The sequence below is a fragment of the Halyomorpha halys genome, unplaced genomic scaffold (assembly GCF_000696795.3).
Source record: "Halyomorpha halys isolate HHAL.00 unplaced genomic scaffold, Hhal_1.1 Scaffold387.1, whole genome shotgun sequence".
Classification (NCBI taxonomy): Eukaryota; Metazoa; Arthropoda; class Insecta; order Hemiptera; family Pentatomidae; genus Halyomorpha; species Halyomorpha halys.
The window spans coordinates 1,453,644-1,472,404 of NW_027108721.1; the positions used below are offsets into that span (position 1 = coordinate 1,453,644).

General features: G+C 29.6%; 1 protein-coding gene across 1 annotated transcript in view; it reads left to right on the forward strand.

The window, feature by feature from the left end:
- loaf (lost and found) overlaps positions 1-18,761 on the forward strand; it is a 398,449-nt gene that overhangs the window by 339,229 nt on the left and 40,459 nt on the right. The window contains exon 4 of the mRNA XM_014422727.2: positions 8,823-8,967. Coding sequence (XP_014278213.1) covers positions 8,823-8,967 — 145 coding nt within the window. The remainder of the gene's footprint in view (positions 1-8,822; positions 8,968-18,761) is intronic.

The window sequence follows — 18,761 nt, forward strand, 5'->3', positions numbered from 1 at the left end:
AAATATTTATCATACTATCCAGCTACGTTAGTTCAACTGTTTTGCGATTTTCGGCAATATATTTCTGTTGAAAATATTATAAAAATTATAAAGTTTATTAAAATTTTATAATTAAAGGTTTTGTCCGAATGTTTGTGATTTTTCTTCCTCAATTCTCGTCCAGGTTTTGGGATTCGGTGAGTGGGAAGTTAGTCTTTAAAATTTAGCAAAATTTTAGTCGTCCGCCATAATTATTTGTCAGTTGTTGGTATGATATGAATCAATGATCCCATATGAATGGAATCAAGGATGGGGTGTAGGCGTTTCAAAATGATTTTTTCGAGAATTTTGCCCATGATAGATAATAGAGTGATAGGACGGTAGGAGGATAGGTGTTCTGCTGGGTTTTAGGGTATCATTTTGACTATAGATAATTTCCATGGGTCGGGGAAATATGTGGAACGAAGAACGGCTTTATATATGTAGGTGAGGAATATAATGGCATTTCTAGGAAGAAGTATTAGAATGTGGGATGTTATTAGGTCGTATCCAGGAGCTTTGTGGGTAGGTAATCTCTGAATGATACTGGATATTTCTGATGGATGAAATGCTTTAGGTGGAAGAGCCATTTGGAGTGGAATATTTAGTTCTGCTTCAATACATTTAAAATGAATTGAGTTAAGAACATCAGGATGCGGAATAAAGGTTTTAGAAAGGTGTTGTCGGAATATTTGTGATTTTTCTTCGTCAGTTCTGATCCTGGTTTGGGATTCAGTGAGAAGATTTACCTTAATTCCTCTATAATGATTTATCAGTAGTTTTAAGATTCTCAGTAAAGTTAATTAAATTTTGAATTTTGTATTTTCTAATTTCTATTTTTAGTTTGTTAGTCAGTTTGGTGTAATACGTTTTGTCAGTTCTGGTCCTATGTCACTTCGATGTTGCTTTGGGTTTTTCCCTTAATAAGATACGAATATGCCGTGGCAGGTTATTTTGCTTATTGTTATTGATTCTATTAGTCGATGTGTTGTCAGATATACTTGTTGTTGTTGATGTTGTGAGTTTTTGAATTGCGTCGTCAACGTCTTGTTTTGTCTTCAGTCGTTTTTTGTTTCCAAATGTTTAAGTCTAGTTTAGTTTCCAGGTCACATTTAAATTTGTTCCAGTCAAAATTTCCAGTAATCAATGAAGGAAAAGAGGACTTAGGTACGAAGCTTGAAAAAAATAAAACAGAACTGGAATATGATTTGACGAAAGGTCGTTCAGGTATCAACGATATTTATTTGTGAGTAAAATGATATATGAACAAGCATTGGAAATGTTGTCAGGGTGATATGATCTATAAGTGATGAGTCACCTAAGTGAAATTGTATCCGTTTAGTGAAATGAGTTTCAGTTAGTATTCCAATGTCAAACCAGGAAAGTTAATCTTTAAATCTAGCTGGCCACGATAGTCGGATAAAATGAAATATGGAGGAAATATCTATTTAATTTGATAGCAACTTTTGAGCTCTGCTCTACCCCTCACACGTGGGGAATAGAGTGGACTCAGGGATCCTCACGTCGATTGTGTAAATATTGTTTATATTATTTTATCATTATGTTATTTTATTTATTTATTTTTCATACAGATAGTTTGATTATGTTCATCTTGTTTATTCTTTTGTTTGTATATATTTGAAGAGTTTTTATTTATTTTTTTTTAATTTATTTTATTTTATTTATTTATTTTTAAATATTTTTTATTTTATTTTAGTACGTATGAGATCATTGATCACTATTACCTATTTCCCACAACTGTGTGGCAAATAGTAATATCTATCAATAAATAAATCTATCAATCTTAAAAAATCAAAATTTGATAGCAAAACAAGGAACCTTCCATAGTTTCAGTTGGATCTGTTATCTGTGATTCCCGTTCTTTCCAAATTCAATAAAATGGATTAGATCAAGAAAGGCGATTACAGACAATGAAGACTTCAAATAATTAGTTTCTCAAACAATAATGAAAAAACGAAGAATTCCGTCCTCGAACAAATCACTTTTTGCAGTATTTTTTCGGTAATTTCGACTGTCAAAACCATATGTTATGTTTTAAATTTAATTGAACCTAAAAATTTCTAACATTAGTGATAAGAATTGCGGAGTTTGACAATTACCACAAATTTAGGTAACCTGGTCAACAAAACTGCAACCAGATACAGGTCACTAAGTTACCGGAGTTTCACTAAACTCTTGGACAAATATAAGTTACAAAAATCTTAGTTTTACTGAAGGTTGGTACAACCGGCCCTTAGTAGCATAGTAGCTGAAAAAAAAAGATATCGATATCATTCATTAAATGTAACAGCTGGACGAAAAAGCTAAAAACACACCGGCTAGTCAATTATAGACTTTTACAGCTCAAAAGATAAGGTACTTTAGTACTTATGACTTTAGTCATAATGTCCGACCAAATGGTCCATGGAAAAAGAACTCTATTTTCTTTTATATCATCAAATATCTCTGGGATTGTAAGACAATCTTTGGGTAAATAAACATATAAAGTCGAGTTTATGGTCAATGAGTTGAGTTAAATATCAGGCGGCTGTTAACTTCAATAGGTTCATTAACCTGTTCTGCTACAACTTACGGAACTGCCAATGAGTTTAATTAAACGTTTATCGAAGTACTTTTTTAAATATGGAATCAATAGAACTAATATATCCTTTTAATTGACCAGCTTAAGTAAATAACTGTTGTAAATAACATATTGGTGGATCGTTTAATGGTAATCAAATAACATAGTCTAAGAACCAAAGAGGAGAAAAAAGTCAGTTATGATACCCTAATTTTTGATTACTTTAATGAAAACTATGTATAATTATTGGTCTAAATTGATGAGTCTGCCAACTATAGTTGAGGGTAGTACAAAATGATGATTGTTTCCAGATGTTAAAAAAAAATATAATTTTTAATTGGGAGCTCCATATCTTTGAAGCTACCTACAACACTAAAAATCTAATACATCATTTAAACAAGAGTATATTTGCTAAAATATGAGCCCTAATACTGATACTTACGTCTCTAAAATGCGAAATTCCATAAAAAAAAAAAAAGTACTGAAATATAAGTATTTGTGAATTTATTTTGGGATATATATTTCTAAGTACAAATGTCTATTAGCACTCAATAGTAAGCTAATTTAATGTACTATAAGTATTTTTTGACGTTTATCTTCGTAAGAGTAGTAATTTTCATGATATTGACTACAATAAATTCGCAACATGCTGATTTCTACTTGTTCAGAAAAATATTTTGGTTTATGAAAATTAGACGTACAGATTTTGGCCAGCACTGAAATTAAAAAAAACATTTAATTTACTATAAAGTAATTTATAATGTTTGTCTACATTAGGGTTGTAGTTTTTATATTTCCATATGAATATGAAATTTCCATTTGAAATTTTATCGGATCAATCATATGAAACATCTAGAAATTAATTTATTTTAGCAAATATTATGAAAACTACAACTTCTATCAAGATAAATTAAAAAAAAAAACTTATAGTACGTTAATTTGACTGCTGGCGGACATTTATCTAATGGTTCTTGAGGTATAGCTTTTAATAAATAAATATTTATATAAATATTTTATGAAATTATTATGTCAAATAACATAAAAACTACTTAGAGGATAAACGTTATAAACTACTTTATAGTACATTTAACTAACTTTTGTGTGAGTGCTGCCAGACATCTTTACGTCCAAAGGTTCCTGAAATATATTTTTCCAAAATGAATTAACTTACCAGTGAGTTTTCTTCTAGGAAGCTTTGAGCGTAAACAGCTCTATTAGGGCTCATGCTCTAGAAAATTTCTCTACTTTAAATGTTTTTCTATTAGATTTTCTAATGCCGTTGGTAGTTTTAATGGTACGGAGCTCTGGAAGAAAAATTAATTTTTTTTCAACGTTTTGAAACAACCACCATTTTTTACTCACCGTTATTAAAGCAATAAAAAATGTGGGCTTTTGGACTAACAGTAATAAATCTGATTATTTGCACCGTTTTATACACAGTGCATGCATGGAATTATAAATTTATATGTGAAAGTTCTTTGATTTCTAATGTTCATCATTAATGAGTTTAATATTTAAATTAAATTTTACCTACCGTTGCTTACTTCTTTGTATATCTCCACACTTGTTGGAGTCTTAAGCCCGATTTATACTGCTTTTGGGTCCCTGCCAAAAGAAGGCATTATTTGTTTCATAATGCTCTGTTGGAAGTTTTCTGCATGTTACGGGGACTCATAACTGGCCTTTTAATTTTTTTAAGTTTAGTTTTGAATGCTATTTTATTGCTTGTGTCTACACTGTCTTTTGCACCATATATTCGGTCCCTCATGCTCTTTTTGCTGCATGATTTTATATCCTATTTTATTTTTTTATTTAATACCAGATCGGCCTGGTGGGCCTTACATGGTTAATGTAAAGAGGTACATTTTTTTTTTACAATTGATTATAGGGATGGAGGTTTAGTCTCATACAAAAGACACCCCTATCTATATACAATGTTATAAATAAATAAAAAAATTATGATAAAATAAATAGATAAAAATAATAATTCTTATTAAAAGATTAAAGTAAAGTTAAGGACAAAGACAATATGATTTATGGATTTGACAAAATGAATAATTGACTTATTATGGAAAAAAAGTTAATTTAAGAAAAAGATGAAGAGAAAAAAAATTAAATAATATTTTAGAATGACAATAACAGAACTTATAACAGGATGTCCTGCGGCAGCGGTTCTTACGACTTTAGTTTGAAAAGATTGTAATTTTTTCTTTTTCGTAAAGGATGTTGCTTCCCAGACTTCACAGCAGTACATCAGCAGTGGCATGAAAATTGTTTTAAAAATAGGAATAGATGTTTCTGGTTTTACATATATACTTTTCTTTTCCAGTTTGAAAATCGAGAATTTTCCATCTTCTGATAGAAATTTTAAATTTGATTGAAGGACACAGAAATTGAAAATATATTGAGATTACCATTAACTGATGGTCATTTTTTTATTTTCAATAAATTGATATTATTTTTGATGTTTTGAAATAACGTGTCGCAATTAAATAATTAATAATTTAAACTTTCGTTTTCGGATGTATAAAATTTAAAAAAGTTAGATTATATTGGCGTCTTTCTCGGAGTAATTAGTTAATTTGTAAATTCATTACTATACACCTATATATTGACAATTGTGAATAATACTTACATTGAAGTGTAAATATTATAATTTAAATTAAAGGAGTAAAATTAATTGTAATGGATACTTTTATATTTTAGAGTAAATCGGTTAAATTTTGTCATATTTTTAATAATTTTGTTCAAATGAATAAGTGCAATATTTTTTATTACTATTTTTCAACATCTAGTTAAAAAAATAAAAATAAAAAGTAAACAATCATGAGTTCTATTGGAATTCGATAATAAGTAAATAAAATGTTATTTTTCAAAATCTTGTTACTTATCTTGCAGTTAAGATTACTTTATTGGCTTTTTATCATAATAAAAAGGATATTATTTAAAAAAATATATTTTTTCGTGATAATAATTTATTAGCTCCATAGAAAGTGATAACTGAAAAAATACTTATATTAGTCCTAAATTTAATGTGAGTGTAATGAATGTAAGTATTTATTTAAAAATAATGAAATTTAAAAATTACTAAAATAAAATTAATATATGCAAAATAATATATGTAGTATGAGTTTAAGAAATGAAAGTATACTTTCAAAAAGAATGAAAACTACATATTACTAAAAATATTTAAAGTAATACTTATAGCTTGAGTATTGGAAATGATAATATTATTTATTAAAAAATGATGAATTCTACAAATTACTAAAATATTAAAAATAATATATTTAGTGTAAGTATAAAAAATGAAAGTATTAATTTTAAAATAATTAAATCTACAAATACTAAAAATATTATATTTTATGTGAATATAACGAATAAAATTCTTTTAAAAAAAAGCATCCAACAAAGTAATAAAAAATTCGGACACCTGAAATTTACCTACTGTAATCCATTTATTTTTACTTCATTTTTTCATATTTGTACAACAACAGGATTTTAGTTATCCTAAAATGGAGAATTTTGCAGCGTTTAATAACAAGTGACCATAAATGGTCAATTTATTTTTTTATAAAAAGTCAAAATATACAATGAATATTCTAGTCCAATATTTTAGAATATTTAAATTAATCACGCATTCGTTTCAACGTGGCTTTGGAAATTAGTCCCATAACCATTTTGAAAGGTACACAACGTTGACACAGTCATTATTTAAATTGAAGAGGATTTTTCCCGCCACCATTCATCTTTGCTGTAGTCCATTAATCAAGTTGACCGTGCTCAAGTAATTGGTATGGCCAGTTTGATTGGGCTGCCTCAGTGGGCAGAGCGTACGCCCCCACTCTATGGCCGCCTACATTCTACAGATTGGAACAGCTAGGCCATTCCAGGAACCTTTTAAAGGGAATCAATTCCAAAACCGAATGATATATTTAGCCTAGTAGAATTTTAAAAAATCTAATTTAATTCTTTTGTTTAATAATGATCACAATATAGTTATATATTTGTTGGATATGAAAGCAATAAAATATCAACCGAATTCGAATGGACCTGGTACATTCCGATTTGTATCGTTTCATATTATTTAACATTATTTTAATGCCATAAAAAGTTTAAGTATATCGGTTGAGTACCTAGAGAAATGACTATCCAAATAACTTCTACAGGCTGTATATATATTCATATTTCAAATCGTAGTAAATGATCATATATAAAATTGAAAATTAAATTATCTGTTTATACTTGACTAAATTTTTCGTCAGAATCAAATCAAAAGTGTGCCCAGGCATGTAAACTATTGTATGGAGACAATGGAATGATTCAGAATGTTCACATGTTCACCATATCCGTTCCACTAATCAGTTCTTGAATAAAACCTGTAAATGACTAAATATAAACTATTAAATATAATATTCATTGAAAAAGCCAATTAATATACAATTTAATTGGCTTTCTTTGATTTAATTGTCGCTGCCTTGGTGTTTTATTTTATTTTCTAAAATGGTAATTTTTTTTGTTCTAAAAAATGACTATACTTCTATTTCCAACTGTTTAGTTATTTATTTTATTTGTGTTATATTTAAAGCAGACTAAATAAAATTAATTACTATAAATATTCATTTCTTCTTACCTAACATACTCTACAGGGTATGAGATATTTATTCTTCTCTCTGACACATTCGAAGTATTAGGAAATCATGTTTACCCACATATTAAACATAATAACGGGTTGTAAAATAAGTTCGTACCGTTTTTTACTGGTTATTTCAATAAAAACTTCTGATTCCTATAAATATTTTAAATCATATATGACCCATCTCAATCTATTACATGTTGCCACCTTTCAGGTAATTTTTTAATTCTGTCCTCCCAGAACTTTCAGATTTTTGCACAATGAGCTCCTCTATGTTTTGAAAGGCCTGAAATAAGTGAAAATCAGTAGAGACAAGGTCATAGTATAATGAAGAATTAATGGTCTTGTTGGGCAGGAGGAGCTTGAAGTAAAGACCTTTCCAATCCCACCAAATGCACAGCATAACCTTTTTTTGGACGTAATACTGCTTTTGGAGTCATTAATCGTCACTTCGTTTTCCCCAGGACTTGTTTCTCACAATATTATTGTACAGGACCCACTCTTGATCCCCAATTATCAACCTATTTAAAAATGGATCATTAACATTGCGTTTCAGGAGGGAATTGCTAATGAATATATCCAATAAATTCTTTTCCGTCAAATTGCGAGGAATCCATATATCACTTTGAAAAACATATCTCGTAGCCCCCAAATGATTTGAGACACTTGCAGGAGATATGTTAAGCGTTTCTGCGATATCCCGTGCCGTAGAGTGATGGTTGTCTGTGACCAATGTTTTGATTGGGTCATCATCAGCAGTTGAAGGACGACCCGAGGGCTTTGCGTCTTCCAATTCAAAATTTACGGTTCTGAACCGGGCAAACCACTCACGGACGGTGCTTTCTCCTAAGGAATCATCGCCATTCACACTAACACAATTTTCTTAATCGTCTGTGCAGCGGATTTTCCTTTTCGGAAATAACAAATTATTAAATGTCGAAAATTAATTTTTTTTTCTCTTCCATTTTGAGCAAGCCAAATATCAATAAAGATAAGGAATCTGGGTGATGCATATAAGCACCTTAAATAATCCTTTTTTAGAATATATAAACATTATTGACCAAGTAAACATGATTTTATAAACACAGAGAGGATTAAATTGAAATATTTAAAAACGCTACGAACTTATTTTACATACCAATATTATCAAGAATGTTTATTCACAGTTGTTATTTTTTAATGTTTTAATTTACTCTATTCTATTCATCAGATATAATTTCATTAGTTGTAAAGTCATTTTCTATGCAGAGACAATTAAATTGTATAAACTTAATTCCTGTTCATCGCATTTCTTTGATGTAGTTAAAGAAAATTTAAACTACGATTAGCTACGAAGTACTGAAATAGAATTGTAATATAGTCTAATTGGAAGTTTTCTTCACCTCAGCATTTTAAAAAATTAATATAATCAACTTCCTGGAAAAGAAAATCCAGAATAAATAAAATTATTTTGTGCTAAATTATAAGATATATATTTGTGATCAACCCGAGATGCGTTGCCTTTAATTAAGTTTTTTATTGTATTGCATGCTTACTATCTAAACTTTATGTAACATATTATTAATTATCATATTATACCTTATATTGCAGGCTGACCTAAGCTGCCGTAACACTAAGCAGGGCGTTGGTGCCATCTTCACAAGGACCAACTTCGTGACGCTGAAATATGTCACCGACAACTGGGGTACTGGCGCTAACGGCTTCGATCTTGTGATAACTGCCGTTAAAGACCCGAGTGAGTGTACAAATATTTTTATAATATCATATTCTGTTTCAAAGATATTTTTATATTTCTACAATGCGGTATCCCAGAGGGGTTTCGTTCCATTCAATTTTCGTTTCTATATGTTATCCATTCATTCTAATTATTTATTTTATTTTTATAATTTATTTATTGTTATTTACAACTGTATACAAATATATACAACAAGTAAATTTGCTGTAAGTGACATAGAGACATGATATAAAACATGTAGAGAATCTACCCATTGATAGAACTCCAATAACATTTCTGGAGGAGAAGATATCGAGGCCATCTTCTTTTCAGACGTCTAGGAGGATTATTAGGTAATGAAAGAGAAAGGCAGGTTTGAAACGAGTTGGTTCTAGTGGTTGGGATGTTTATCATGGATTGGTTTTTGGTTCTGGCCAAATCGGCAACATATGGGACATAGAGGTCCTGATGGATAACTTGACTGTGAAAAAGTAAGTAGCATTAAGGATTTTACGAAGGGTTTTGGACTGTAAGGATTGGATTTGAGAGGAATTCGATGGGTTAGTGGAGCCCCAAAGCTCAACTCTTTATTTCCAGATAGGCCTTAAAATAGTCATATAGTTCAGTCTTTTGTAATGGATTGGAAGTTTAGACCGTTTGTCTTGTAAATGTTGTAATGGTCGGAATTGACGAGCAGTCTCCTGACTTTTAGTCTTGTATGAGGATCCCATTTTAGTTTGTCCAGATGTAGTCCTAAGTAACGGATCGTGTTCGACAGGAATAAGTGCGGTATTATTAAAGGATACTGTGGGGTAAGAGGCCGTGGGTTTACGACGAAGGGTAAATGTGATTTGGTTAGATTTATTGGAATTCATTTTAATCTTCCAGTTTTGGCACCATTCTTCAAGGGTGGTGATGTGGGATTAGTCTAATTTTGAAAATGAAAAATAGTTTATTATTCTGGATATAGGTCCCTTAAGAACTATTATGAGGTTATTTTAATTTTACAACATATATTGACCGAAAAAAATTTGGCCACACTTTATTATAACTTATATTAACATCGTATATGAATAATGTGAGATACAGGGATAAAAAAAACTGATTTTTTTTTTATGACAGGATAAAACTAACTGACAAAATTTATAAAAAACAAATCAAAAATGTATTTATACCTGTACTATCCATAATATCGGATAATATTGGTGAAGTAAACGGTAACTAAACATAAAAGCTTAAAACGAGGGCATGGTTGGTACATGAAGTATGGTAGAGGGAATGGAGTTCCAGTGATATGCAGCACGGGTAACAAATGATTTATCAAATACAATAGTTCGGTGAGGTGGAGGGTAGATGTCAGGTAAACAGGACCTGGTAGTGTGGGATTGGAGAAATTGGGATTTAATAAATTGGAGGGGCATTGACTACTAGTTATTTGAAATAGTAAGGAAGCTAGGAAATACTGGCATTGGAAGGATGGATAGAGCCACTTCAGCTCGGCGTATTACTGGGTTATGAGCGTATCTCTGGTCATCCCGGAAATAGATCTTACTGAGCAATTCATTAGACGTTTATGTTTAAATTCGAGATTACCCAAGAGTCCACCATATACCCGGGAGTCATAGTCAAAGGGAGGGAAAACAAGACAGGAAACTAAAAGTTGACGGGTTTTAAGTGGAAAGAGATAACAGATCCTTTTAATAATTATGATATTTCCCACTAACATTGGTAATTATGAGATTTTGCAGAAAAATAGGTTGTATTCATTTAAGTTTTTCCTATCATTGCCGGATCCAAAAGAGGGGCTCACTCTGCAGAAAAGGGAAATTATAACCATAGGAAAAAGTTTATATTGCTATATAATGTTTATATTATATTATTGGCTTATATTGTTATATAAAGTTTTTATTAATCGAATTTGTGGAATGAGTATTTACTAAAGCTAAACCATAACGGCAAAATTATTCACCTAATTTGAGAGTTTACTCGATTAGATTAAAATATAATTACATTTCTCACGAACACGTGATCACAATTAGAAATAATAAATATATTACATTAATTACAATGATCGGATCCAGATACAAACCACCAAGCTACTGACTCATTGAAAAAGGTTTCGGTTGATAAAATTAACAATTTGTTCCGGCTATCTATTATGTTGATGTGGTTAGTATCATATGCTTGAATCTTTTAGAAATCAGCGACAAAATTATTAGTGAATAGGAACCCTCAGAAATTCGGCAATTTTTTTTTTCATTTTACTATTTATATTTACTTAGGTGTCGTAAGATATTTTAATATAAATTATTTTAGAATCATAAACCAAAACTGATTGTTAATTAATTTTCCAAGTTTATAATGTGGAAGATTTTTTTAATGTGGCGTAACACTATGAGGCTCGAATGAGAATCATTAGAACGAAGATGAAATAGAACGAAAATCATTGAACAACGTGCCCTTCACGAAATCGAAACGGAACAACTGGAACCAGTTGTCCAGTTCCGTTTCAAGTGTTAGTTGGAACGGCTTAGTACACATAACTAACACTACGCTTATATTAGTGTTTATTGTATGTACACTCAAGAGAGTAAAAATTTTTACTACAAAGAAAATGGGACATTTCGTTTGAATTTAATCTTTTATAAATTTAGCTTACTTGTATATAACAGAACTAAAAAAAAAGAGAAATAATTCACCGTTATGTTTGTTGTGTTCTGTTATTTTTGCCTTTTGGCAATGCCCAGAGTGAAATAAATAAATAATATACTTCACTGATCTGCGTTATTGTTTCTTAAAGTCTGAGTTTATTAGTTTTTATAAATCCTCTTGCTTTCCTTTCACAATTTTAGGTTCAATGGAATCAACCTCAGCTATTTTATAATTGATTTTCAATAGACGATTCATACACCTCCATAAAATACGAAGCAAATAGAATTGCAATATTACAACAACATACCCAATAAACATAATTTATTAAATTATTTTCTGTTCTACAATGTAGAGCAACAAAAAATTATAGTAGCATCTTATCTGATCTTTAGATAAATTAGAAATTGAGACGGATTTCTGTCTGAATTTGGGATATATAGAACTGTGTTAAAGCAAGAGTTCTCTGTACTTAAAAAAACATTAATGTTTGGTTTAAACTATACTGGATATATTTCATTATCCGTTGGTCTGTTGGTTAGAGATCTCTACATCCCCATGTTAGTGTAAATTTGAGACGTGCACTAGAGGCACCTACAAGATCAGGTTGCAGATAGGTGCTTACATGATACAGGGTGTTGATAGCTTACCTGGGAAGGAGGGTAACCATTAAATCAATAACTGAAGTAGAACACATCTTTGAAAGAGGAACCCCTAAGCTAATTAGTTACCTTCCGTAGATTATAATTAACATGTTGGAAATAGGGCGTACACCGCAACCTGGCTCCTTGTCGGCGCTCAGGAACACCTTCAAAGAAAATTGTTTACACCAATAGTGGTGGTCGGGTAAGGTTCACATGTACCTGTCAGCATGAATTTTCAGTCTAGGTTGTAAATGTTAAATTTTGATTTCTTCCATGTAATTAATTAGAATAAAATAAGCTTTCTCAGATGAAATTACTTGATAGCAATTGTACTCACTAAATAAAAATAAAAATAATATTAATAAAGAAATATACAAATAAACGAAAATACTATAATGATTTGTATAAATAAAAATATGAATCTATATAAAAATATCATAAAATTAAACTGAACAAATAATAAAAAAAAAAAAATAATTTGTATACAAGACAAAGAAAATTCGATTTTAGTTACAATAAAATAAATACACGTATTTAATAACTACCAGGCTTTCTACCTATTTCAATCCATTACTCTATAATAATACTTTATTAATTCGATAGCATCACTTTTATTTGAAAATTTTTAACTCAGTTTTTCAGTAGCTCAATGTAAAAAAAAAATATATTGGTAATATTTGGTAGTGGCGTTGTCAATCCAATCTCTCAAACCACTGAACCATTATTAAAGTATTATAGTATAAGAAGTGAAATCAAAGTCTGGAGGTGCCTGATAATTTTGGCCAATAATTAGATAGAATGTACATATGTTTAAAAAAAGTATTTCGTTTAAAGGTACTAAAAAAAAAAAAAAGTTGTTTACAGGACTCGTATTCTAACTAATACTTGAGTACATTAATATAATAAAGTTAAATACTAATAAAAAATAAATAAATAATCGTTACTTATAAGTTGTTTGCTGCCCAATCTTAAGTGCTTAGAAGTTTTTCTTCAAATTCATATGATAGTTTTAGCTACGAGGTGATTAAGGGATTGCGATTATAGATGAAATAGGGAATTCGCGTTGTTCTGGGAAATCGAAGGTGATCCCATTCTTACGTAACCCCGATTAAGTGACAACCGTTAGGTGAAGCAAAATGACAAATAGCAATTGTTGACAATGTATATCGAAGTTACCATTCTACAAATCATGTCGAGCTCCCCCACCATCGGTTACCAATATCGATGACGTAGAAATTCACGGTACGTTTCGCAGTTGATAAATGTCAGTGCTCAACAGTGGGGCTCACGCTTGACTTTATATGGTGCGTCACCTGCTTGGGACACCTTATTAGCTTTCTTAACCTTCTTATTGGATCTCACTGACCAAACCTGGTGATATAATTTCTTTCTTCTTATATCTGCCCGTTAATTATTCATATGCTACGTTTGTAGCTATGTGTCTCTTATATTAAGCATATCATCGTTATCTTCATCTCTTTACTGCTGAGCAGGATCTATACAAGAATATCAGCAAAAATATATTTAGAAGATATGGTTTGATTTGAGATAGATATTTACATTACCTTGAAGTTTCCTATGGAAACGATTGTTCAGATTTTGTATTTATTAGTTATAAATAATCCAAATTAGTGATATATCAATGGGCTTACATGACATATGCACTCCTTTTTCCACAGCACTTTTGGATTAAAGAGTTTGAAATTTTTCATATATTTTTTTATATCAAAAACTGTTACATTATACAATATTATTTGTATATTATAGACATATCCATAACATAATATTTCATACCAACTGTATAAAAGATTTCATGGCAAATCACTCAAACATGGCTATGACTCACATTCCAGAAAATTCCCCAGTAATGCTAGAAAGAAGTCGTCTTGATTAAGATTCAAGATAAATGTGAATCCACTGAAAGGTGTTTACCTGTCTTCATTGTCCCTTATGCTTATTATACAATCCAAGATCTCTCTTAATTATTGTCTTTCTTAATAGGTGATTGATGTGGATATAAAAAAAAAATTAATGAATTAGAAGCTTATACCTGTTATATTTTTTAGTTGGGGATATAAATTCGAGTTATTCGTCAATTCCAAATAAAAAATAAATCTTCCATAAACCTTTCTTTTGTTGGGATTTATTAGGGTCAATCATCTAAAACTTAAGTCAAACAGTCATCTACGCTTGGTACAGAACATTTGTTGCACATTGGAATAATTTCTTCGAAATAAGTATTATATTTCTTTTATTGTTAACCAATATCCTGTGTCGTATATGGTAGGCATATTTTCAAAAAAGGTAACATTAAAAGACTGATTGACTTTGTGTAAGAGATATCAAATCGTTTCTTCTTCTCCGGATTTTCTGGTCCAACTTTTTAATCTATTTTTCTTTTATTTTATAATGTATCGTGAACTGCCACGTTATATATTAAAGAACTAATCATTCCATCAATTGTTTGTTACTATTAATTAATTAAATTCAATTATACTCAATAGTTTATTAATTTTTAATTTCTTACAGTAGCCTTATCAGTGGTAATGTAAGCAAGCATATTGCGAGTGTAGTCTCATGAAGATCTATGCTTGAATAGTGGGACATATAACTAATTTTTTTTTTAATTTTGTGTACGACGTATTCCTTAGAATGGGGTTAATTTGTAACCACTCAATTAGATTTAGGACAGTCTCACGAACAACCTCTCGGTAAAGAAAATCTACAATTCCATCTTTCAAAATTAAACCTTTTTTTTTTTATCAGTGGTGTCACAATTCAAGCAAAGATGGGATATGTTAAATGGGTTGACAATGTTCTTAAAGTTGAGTGTTTGCGACTTTAGCGCACTTGTTCAGCCTCCACTGGTTTGTTATCATTGATGTGGTGAGAGGGATGCGCTGGGATCTCCAAGTGCTCTGCTCTACCCCTCACACATTGGGGATAGAGTGAGCTCAGGTTTACTCAGGTCGAGAATGTAAATATTGTATATAAGAGTGTAAATGTAACTCTAATTTCTAACTTCATTTATTTATTTTTATTATTATTTTATTTTATTTATTTATTTGTTTGATTATGTTCATTTTCTTTCTCCTTCTGTTTATTTTTATTTATTATTTTTATATACTTTTTCATTTAATTTTTTTTATTTTAGTATAAATGTGGTCAGTGATCACTATTACCTATTGCCCAACAACGTTGTGGCAGATTGTAATATCTATCAATAATTAAAATTTCGAATACTCTTCAATGTTGTTGAGATTTAAATACTGTCAATTTTACATGAAAAAATGATTTCCTTCCTCATTTTTTCTGCGATCTTCATTAGCTTCATAATCAATTATATATTATAATATAATTTTGATTTCTAAACACCAAATGTATATATGTATATATTTATATTTATATGTATTACATATATATGTATATACAAGATTTTGATTTCTGTTTTGATTGAATTTTAGCTGCTAAAGATTTTGTCAAGATTTTAGTATGGCGTGTATTTTATATAACGGAAATCAGAAGAGCGTAAGTAGACCCGTGAGGTACTCTCGCAAAGATTCCTTGAATTGAACTAATTCATGAATCCTTTCGGGCGGAGAAACACTTATCAGAGGAAAAGTATTGAAGGATTATTAGTTATAAATAGTAGATTCCAGCAATTTTATTTAAATAATCGATTTTTCTTAACGATACAGTAGTTTTTCTAAAAGTATTTTGAATATAGTAGTTGTTTTAACAAGATCTGGAAAGCCAGCATACGGCATTTTAAAAAGGTTAAGCGTTCAGTGCATTTCGGATGCGATAATGGGGAATAAGTGTTATTTATTTATTGGAGAGAAATAATTTGGATTGTCATTAAACAGAAACTAAAATATCACCAAGTGAAGTACACGTTGCTCTATTCAAAAACGTGAGAGAAGTATAATCTAATATTTTGGACATATTTTTAAAATTGGTACCGGTTATATATATAGTATGTATTTTCCGGGTCTTTCTTTCTGATTTTCTTTGTTAGCCTTCAAATAAGAATTTCTTATGTGTTTTGCCAGGAATAATGGAAGTTTATTTAAATATGGGTTGTCGAAAACGGGGTCACAAAAATCTTTTTTTCTACTTATTGACAGTTGTAGTAATTATATATATAGTTTAATTTTTATTAAAACAAACTGATAATTAAATATTATATATTACATCAATACTTACTAATTTAGATGGTTTAGTCATTAAATGATGAAATCTCATTTCCAGTACTCATTATTGTCAGAGGGAAAAAAAGCCCTTCAGCTAATTTGCATTCTATGATCTCTGGGGGGGAGGAGGAGAATAGAATTTTAACTATGGGTAATGAACTATCATTCTAGAAAACTAATCAAAACTTTTAAAAAAGCTATATCAATAGTGAATTAATGAGTTTTGAAGATGTTCCCTCTGTTATCTGGATATTCAATTAGTGCTAACGGTTAATTGAAGAAGAGAAAAATAAATAGTGGCAACCGAAAAGAAACAATGGGTGTGTTATCCTACTACTGAATTCCTTCGGCTGTTCCTAAATGGTGTTTATAAAATTATTATTCAATTTGGATTATTGAACGTATTTTATTCATTCTCACCCCCAAGGTTTTCGTTAGTTATTTCTAATTTTTAGAGAAATTTGATTATTATAATCGATTACTCTAGATATTTAATCCAAATTGAAGTTCACAAGATTATTGTTCAATAAGATCAGACAACTGCACTATAAATTATTACATTGTCCGAATGAAAATAATAGATAATGTTTAGCTTCACCTTTAACTACGTTTAGTGTAAATATTTAGTGTTATTTTAGATTGCTTAAGAGAGTAACAGTTTAGATGAATTTGAAATGCAAATACATTATTTGAAACATAAGTTATTAAAAAAGTATAACCAACAAATTCCATATTATCCATTTTATTTATTTTTTGAACATTTGCAGTAGAGGAGTAATATATCCGAGATATTGCGGAATTTCAAGAAACTATTTGGAAAATAATCTAGATCATATTACTATAGTACTATATATATATATATATATTACTACTATAGTATTACATAAAAGTAATAAATCTCATATGTCGTATCTGCTGATGTTATATGTAACGAACATTATGTCCAGTTCTCACCATAGGATTTTAATAATTTTGATTTTAATTTCTACATAATTTTTCTAATAGGTACAACGCTCAAATGTCAATCTCAGCTAGTGACTTAGATCAAAAGTTTTTAATTACATTTTTAAATCATAATGATAGAAATTGATGAATAAATAAAATAGGTTACTTTATATATAGAAAATTATAAATAAAGATTTAGAAAAGAATGTTTTTATTTTAAATTTTAATAAAAATCATTAATGGTATTTTATAAAGACTTGCGAATATTTGAAACATCAAAATCAAGTAGTGCAAATGTCATATAATCTTTTCTTTCCATATATTGCAACAATGTTGATAATATTTTTTATCTCCATACTATCCTACTGGTTGGGATGGAGCCGCTGAACCCATTTCTGTATTTGCTTCCTCATTATGATTATCACATCATGTATTTTCATAAATTAATAACAGAATGATAGTTGGGGTCCATTTCTTCACAAAAAATATTCATTTTCTTCATAACGCGAATCCTCTTTTATAGAAATTTTCTTTCATTGGGCTGTCTTCTTTGGCGGAATTTCTTTACCATCTTATTTTAGTTAACGTAATTATCTGTATCCATCTCTTTATGGTCATCTTTGGTCAAAGAGGCTTCCATTCTTTTTCTGTTTCTGAGGAGGTTTCTTAGAATTTTTATATTCCTTCTAGTTGTAGTATCTCCCTTTGACAAGGATAATATCTTTGGAATATGTTCTTTTTTCTTGTTGAGCTCATTTATTTATTTTTTTTTTAAGCTGCTCATGATTTTACTTTATTACTCCTTTATCTTATCTATTTCTTATCCCTTCTTATCTTTTTTCCTTTTGGATTGTGTTTGCATAAAGCTTAGCCTGGTTTTTTTTTGTTAGTTCTTCTGGCCAAATCTATTTTTCTACTTCTATTTCTTAGTTGCATGTAATGTGTAAGAAAATTAGTTAACAACAGATATTTTGTTTTATATTTATCTTCTCAGCTAATAGAGATTTAATATAGTACCCCGAACGAAAGCTGGTATCCATAATTAGAACAGTGGTTTATAGTAAATGGGAGATCAATAATTAATAATAATGATCAAATAATAATAATCGTCTTTCAATAATTGACCCTCCCTACCAAATACTGAAACTATTCATTACTAATAAAATCTGAATAAACATTGCGTTTGTATTCATGAACTGATTAAAAGAGAATTTTAAATAAAAATTAAACTGTATATATAATTACTACGACAGTCAATAAGTAGAAAAAAAGACTTTTGTAACCCCGTTTTTGACAACCCATATTTAAATAAATTTCCATTATTCCTGGCAAAACACATAAAAAATTCTTATTTGAAGGCTAAAAAAGAAAATCAAAAAGAAAG